The 6,941-nt window shown below is 48.6% G+C and overlaps 1 protein-coding gene across 1 annotated transcript; it reads right to left on the bottom strand.

Moving 5' to 3' along the window:
- Positions 1-423: 423 nt before the first annotated feature.
- On the bottom strand, positions 424-3,287 carry EMWEY_00041110 (hypothetical protein, conserved; the record flags this gene model as incomplete). Its single annotated transcript, XM_013482626.1, has 6 exons — positions 424-452; positions 834-1,604; positions 1,715-2,371; positions 2,543-2,884; positions 3,028-3,072; positions 3,233-3,287. 6 exons carry the CDS (start codon positions 3,285-3,287, stop codon positions 424-426), a joined length of 1,899 nt encoding a protein of 632 aa, XP_013338080.1.
- Between the last annotated feature and the right edge of the window lie 3,654 nt (positions 3,288-6,941).

The following is a 6,941-nucleotide window of genomic DNA, read 5'->3' as shown; positions in this document are numbered from 1 at the left end:
AAGTTCTAAATGTGGTGGAGCACACTAACTCGTTACTTCTGTAGTACATTGTCTACAAAATATACTGCAGAAGTTGTAAGGCGTCTGCCGTGTATCTAGTTGTCATCAGGGGTACTACGAGCCTGCTTTCGCTGCTCACAGGCACACTGCATTCTTCCCAGAGTGTTCGTTTGCACCGAAACCTATAAATTAACGTCACTGTTGCACTCTTTTCGAAGAGCGGGAGGAGCTGCGAAATCAAAAAAGCTTCCGGTGATATCGGCCTAGCAAGTGCTTCGTGCAACGCTTAAATCAAGAGCATGAACAAAACAAAACAAAACGCTTACAGATGTCTGCTTCTGATGGCTGCCTGTTTGTCTTACATTTGGCAGCATCCGTCAATTCGATTCTGCCTGTGAAAGCTAAGCTTCCGCACTGCTCTGCCTAGTCTTCTTGCTGGTCGAACTTTCCGCCTAGACAGCGACTTGGCAACAAATAATTGACTCAATGACAAAGGGTAAATCAGTTCACAGCTGCTGATGGGCTGCACTGCGAAAAGGGATGGAAGCCTTGTCGGAATCCCTCGGCACAGTTGCATGTAGAGGATGTTGCAATCCTCTGGACGGAATCAAAATAAAAAAGGAATTAACCCATTCTTTTCTTGTGAAAAGACCAGATATGCATCTTTCTTCCGAATCCTGCTTGATCCCTCTTCGCACAGAAGACTGGAGCTAGGAGCAGACCGCGCCCTTCAAACTCATTCCATCTACCCATATTCCGTCACCTCCCCTGACCCTAGCTATTTTGACCGGATCCCTTATGATTAATGCTACCGGATGGGCCGGGTGGCTTACCTTGGGTGGCTGCATCTGAGCCTACGTTTGCTAGCAGTCGATGGCTGTACAGGTCCGCACTTCTGGGTCTGGGCTTCACTTCTTTACGTGGAATGTAATTATCTGAAGGAGAGCGTTTAACGTTTGGGCTGGCGCCACCACTTGTCCTCTCAGGGAAGCGGGAGCTTGCGGAGCTGACTTTGATGCGGTCGGGCAGGATTTTTCCCGGTTTCGGCTCCCGTTCAACATTTTCTTCGGGGTGCTCATGAGGGGTAGGAAGTGGGTGAGGATGGGCTTCGGGGCTTTTTTCTTTCTGTTCAGATGACTCCTCGTGGGGGTTCGTAGGTGGCATCAGAGGCTTCCCGGGAGAAGAGCCTTCATGAGGACCATCTTGGCCTTGCTTTGCAGGGGACGGCGTTGGCTTGGGCGATTCGTGTTCTTTGAGTGAGGGAGGCGCCACTACAACAATGGGCGAAATCCCTGATGGATGCTTATCTTCCACCGTCTCCACATGGTTTCCTTCTGCACTTGGCTGTTCCTTGTCTTGAGGCGGTGGCCCAGTTGGTTCCACTGCAACTCCCTCTGATTGTGCTCCTTCCTCCTGGGTAGTGGCCTGTGCCTCCTCAGTCTCCTGCGGATTGTTCGCTTCCTCGTTCTTGTCTGACGGTATTATGACAACTGACTGATGAGGACGCTCCTCCTCCTTGGCCTGCAAAGGAGGATTTCCTCGATGTACCGCCGGAGGGGTTGGAGGTGGCGGGCCCCGCGGAAAAGGTTGTTCGCCGCTCGGTCCTGAACCAACAAGGGACATGAAAAACATTTTGTAATGCAGTGAGAAGGGAATGTAACACGTTTATCGGTTGACTCTTACGAAGCAGCACAATGCGGAAAGGTGAACAGACCTGCAGCTTCGTCTAGGGAACCTATGCGGGGTTCTGGGTGTCCATTGCTGCCAGAATGTTCGTCGTGTGTCTCGCCGCCGCCGTCTTCACCATGGCCAGGTTCATTGCCTTCGCTTGAAGGAACCGAGTACAAGGAGACAACCACCTCATCAAAGGTCTGTGGGTCCTTATCAGATGGAGAAAACGGTTTCATTTGTGGCATACCAATCCTGGAACAGTTTTTCTGCACGCGTTTCTTGTCAGAGTCCGTTAGCAACTTGCTCTTAACGACGCTTCTTACGGCCTGCACGAGGAGCGTATGAGGTTCTAGGACTTCTTCTATTGTCATGGACCCCCAGCTTAATGACAACACAGCTTTCAAAAGACTGCGATCCGTTTCCGAGCCTTCCTGTGAGTTGATTGCACAGGTCAATTGTCTTCTGAAGAAGGTTTCTGCAATCCCAATGCTGAGTGCTGCCCAAGCATGAACCTGGGCGGACGTCTCTTTTACCTCATCGTGGCATCTCGACAGAAGATACTGGGCAACGCGGCGTGTGTGCGAAGCACCAGCAGCGCGTGAGGCCTCCAACAAGTTGTTGAAGGCATTCCCAGGCGATGTAGGGCTTTCGTTGGCTTCCGTAAGAGCCCGTTGCGACAGGATCTTCTGAACAACTAGGGCTGCAAAATGCGAAGCAAACCAACGACACACACATTTAATGGTGGAGAAATCATTCTCGTTTTGGGTGGAGGCCTCCATCACAGAAAGCTGCGCTCAGGAGCATGCGCTGCTTAGGGCCTAGGACAGTTAGGTTCCCAGTGGCTGTGTCCAGGTATCTTTGCCTGTCGTACTTGAATCGATACACCACTTCAGCCCCTTCCTGATATTTTCGTCGCTGGCAGCGGCCTGATCTTCCTGCAGTATGAGGTTGAAGCTCCCTGCCATCCAGGCGGCGCTATCCTCGGACATGCCGGATTGTGCATCGTGTTGCATGTGGTAATCTAAATAAGCCGAGTGGACGCTGCGGTATGCATCTAAAAGAGCTGCTGCCTGTGCACAGGCTGCCATTACTTGGGGCCCTCCCACAGCTTCATTGGGATGGCGGAGACGAAACACTTGCATGAGGGTTTTTACCAAGTGCTGCCGGTAAGTCTGTGTCGACACCTGAGGGAAGAAGGAGGGCCTCGAACAGCCTGAGTACATTTGGCAGAAGGAAGCTCGTAAATCATAGGATAATTGTGATTTGCAAAATGTCTTTGTTGCCTGAAATGACAAGTATAAGAGTTCTACTCCGTAGAATGGCTGTCGAGGCAGAAATGCGCCACACAGTGCTTACCCGCGAACTTAACGAAAAGCGGTCGTGCCGGTTGGCCTGCAGCACCTGCACAAGGAATGCACAAGGTGACTGCAGAATGAGAAACATATGAGGAGTTTCATGGGGAGCCTACTGCACAGCACTTGACCCACAGTTTCTGCAGCAACTGTCTGCAGCACACCGCCAGGGGGCAGAGGCGCTGTGACGGAATAGAAAGCCGACTCACCTAAGCAGCTGCAGATAAGCACGACAATACCGACAAACAGGCATTTTCCAACCATCCTTTGTCATGGATGAACGCGTCAATAATTCTATGCAGATCCTTCAGAAGAGCATTCAACTACTCTAGTTCTGTGGAGGCTTGTCTGATGTCCTGCCTGACTGTGCGTTCTTCAAAAATCACACGTAAGAGCAAATTGGCATTTTTATTTTTGTCTTCACACCGTTTGCATTTTCATACTCTAGAGGTCACTCGAGTCTCCTCCGGTCGTGTACACGAGCAGGCCTCGGACAGTTGCAATTGTAAGCATTCCAGAAACCACACGACGCAGCTAAAGTCAGGCTATTGATACTCCCTTTCGGTCAAACTTTTCCTTCTCCCCTTCAATGAACATTCTTCTGCAGGCATAGGCTGCACAGACCCTACTGACCCAGTGGTTTGCGCGGAAGGAGACCGCCCGGCCCCGTTCCACAGTGGCGGCGCTCCGTCTAGTTCGCAGCAATACCAATATGCATCAAAGAGGTTATATGGTAGACCAGAGGTGCAACTATTGCTTATACAAAAGCGAATCAAACTAGAAGACCGTCTGTAGTTGATTATGGAACAAAGTTGAGCCAGATTAAATGGCAGCACCTCCCCGGTTCCGGGCTGGCCCAGTAGTTTGCGGCACTACAAAGTTGCATCGGAGCAACTACAGTGGTTGGAGGACAAAACACACTTGCAATTGTCGTATATATGGAATCGAATCAAACAAGGAGTTCGTCTGTAGTTAATTAGAGTTCAAAGTAGACCCAGATTAAACGACCGCACGGGTGGGTGGCTACCGGCCACCCGCACAACGGTGAAAGAAATAACCTCAGTTCCATTTTGGCAAACAAACCAAAGATCACTGAAATTAGTTCTGCTTTTCATGTTCATTTTATTAGTTTAATGGACAGATACAGTTCTACTGCCGCATACGTAGACGAGTTATGACCGTAGAAGAGAAGGTTGCTCTTTACACTTGGTAGCGCTCCCGGGGATTAGGAAGTTGTTTTGCTTTCTACCCCTTACACATTAAATTATCTGCCTTTTTATTTCATTTGATTGATGGACCCTTTCGCCCCGTAAGTCAAACGGGCACCCACGTAATGTGTGTGTGATTGGCACACCTGATCTAACACCCCTCATAATGCCTAGCGTATGAGAGGCGAGCCGGATCTGACAGGCAAACGCTCAATTACCTCCGATCGTTGCACGTCAAGGCACAGTGGAGCCTTTTTCTACTGGTGCACATAAGAAACCAGTCACCACGGCTGGTGTCAACACCTGGATACAGCTATGGAAATTTTCCGATTAGGGCGGGAGTTAGAACACCTGCACAATTTTAGGCAGCAGATATGAATAAATATGGAGATTTTATGTCGGTCGTCTTACGGCAGTCTTCAGCTGAAGACAAAAGAGAACTTTTCTCGTTCCTGTAGAGCATCGATTCACGGAGATAAACATGGAGCAAACACTCCTGGGGCAGACATTTAGGATAATGCCTACTTGGAGTCACCCTGGAGTACTGGATGTACCTAAAGGAAACAGGCTCTGAGCCGAGTGATTTGCCTCTCTTGCGACGAAGCTTGATACAGCGTTTCAGTACTACCAACAGCAGCACTCATGTACAAAGGTGCCGGCATACGGCACGCTTGCGCACCAAGTGGTCAGAAAAGCTACAACAGATACGCTCCTCCTCCCCCACCCAAGCGCTAGAAGGGCTACCATTGGTCCAAGGCTCAAATATGCATCGAGGAGCTATTGCGTTCGGCCCGGGACGATACGGCGCATCTCAGCGGTGGTTTACATGGCCTCAAATCCATACTGGCATTATGAACTACAGAAGCGTCAGTAGGTATTCACCTGCGCGAGAGACAAGGATCGCTGCTGTGTGCTCTGGTCGAGCGTACCTTCAGGTCCGTGTCAGCTAGTTTTACAAAATATCTCCAGCGGTGGAGAAAGGCGACCGACGAATCCTATGGTCGTCAGCCACTCTTAATTATCCACATTTCGATGAGTGCAGTCAGAAGAGAGACAAAGCACTCTCCCACATATGCTCACCGTCTTAGCAGAGGATGGAGCAGTGTTACCGGATCGTCTAACTTGGAAAGATTCCCCCGATGCCCTGAGCTGAACGCCGGTGGGGACACTTCTGGAGCTGCAGGAGAGGAGACATCCTGCCGTGATCTGCAACGAACCTTGCTGCAACAAGGTGCAAGACAGCCACAGAATCAAGCACAAACAAGCCTTCGTAACTGTGTGCACGAGCACTGTATACATCAATTGAAAGACTTCTTGATGCGTTATGTTTGGGTACTGGGGCTCGGAAAGGGTTCATGCGGCCACTTCAGACCAACGTCATAATCGTGCAAACTATGCTATTTATGCGACCTGTACGTGAATGAACAAACTCTATTCAAAACCGGCTCCTGTGAACTTGTCTGTATAGAGATAAGTAAGAAAAACCCAAATTTTGGCATGGGGAGTTCACTCGAAATTGGTCACGTTTTCTAACTTACGGCGTTTACGAGAGAGAGCAAAGCACCAGCTAGTTTCCCAGCCAACCATTAGGGATAGTTCATTAGCCCGTGCGTGCATGCGTTCATCCGCTTTAGTTGGAGCAAACGAGAGCATTTTCGTTGCGCGTACCAGCTGAAGTGGTGCGTTGGGTATATCAGCAGGGTGTTGAGATTCCGACTGCCGATATTCACCCCTGTTGTTTACCTCCATTTCAGCAATAATGGTTAACACTCCACCCCGGTTACTTGTTAATGCCCTGAATGACCAAAACTATTAGAAAAAACATACGGGCAAGTGACACATCTTGATCGACATGGCAAATGTGAACTCCTGTGTCATTTGTTCACCAAAATACGGGAAACAGAGTTCTACACCTGCAGCCAGAACAACAGCACCTAAACAGGCAGCAAGCAGGTCAGTTTCCGCAGTCAAACGTCAATAACTTGAGTCCTAAAGTTGCAAATCAGATTTGCCTTCGTCACTATGTCTGCTTCCCTCCGCTCCCTTCTACACCCGCCTCACAAAACCAAACGAACCCCCAAGTTTCTCGGGAACAGCCAAGAGAACAGCGCCTACGCTCTTTGCCTTGCTTTTATCATGCCATGTGTAATTTGCCTCCTGATACATAATTTATCAACACATCTATACTGCAACTATACATTCAACTGGTACATCCTCCTTTGGCTAAGTTTGTCACCTGCAAAACATCTTCGCACAAAACAGCGTCCACTAGTCGCAAGTACTCTTGCTTGCTCAGAGTACACCACAGTAGGACTGCTAGCAATCAGACTTCAACGTAATAATTAGTGTTGCAATCCGTTCCTCTTCTTCTTTGGCGATATGATATTCTGTTTACTGAGTTATGGCAAAAGGAATAAAGACAAGTGGAGTATCGAGGAGCAAGCCCATGTGTACTTAATTGTTTCTTAGCGGGTAAAGTGTTTATACGGAGCACTGCAAATATATAAACTAAGCCTCATCTGTCTTCAGATGTAGGAAAATAAAAAGCGAAACTGCGCTGGGAGATGAATAGGTTCGAGTGAATAATAAGATTTATTTCACACAGTTTTGTAGTGCACTCCAACACAAACGGTCGGCGAAAAGTATGTGTAAAAATAAATACATACTGTAGAAAAACATATATATATATATATATATATATATATATATA

The sequence above is a fragment of the Eimeria maxima genome, genomic scaffold, assembly GCF_000499605.1.
Source record: "Eimeria maxima Weybridge genomic scaffold, Emw_scaff694, whole genome shotgun sequence".
Lineage (NCBI taxonomy): Eukaryota > Apicomplexa > Conoidasida > Eucoccidiorida > Eimeriidae > Eimeria > Eimeria maxima.
Note: the sequence above shows the minus strand (reverse complement) of the source record. Positions and strands in the feature narration are given on the sequence as shown.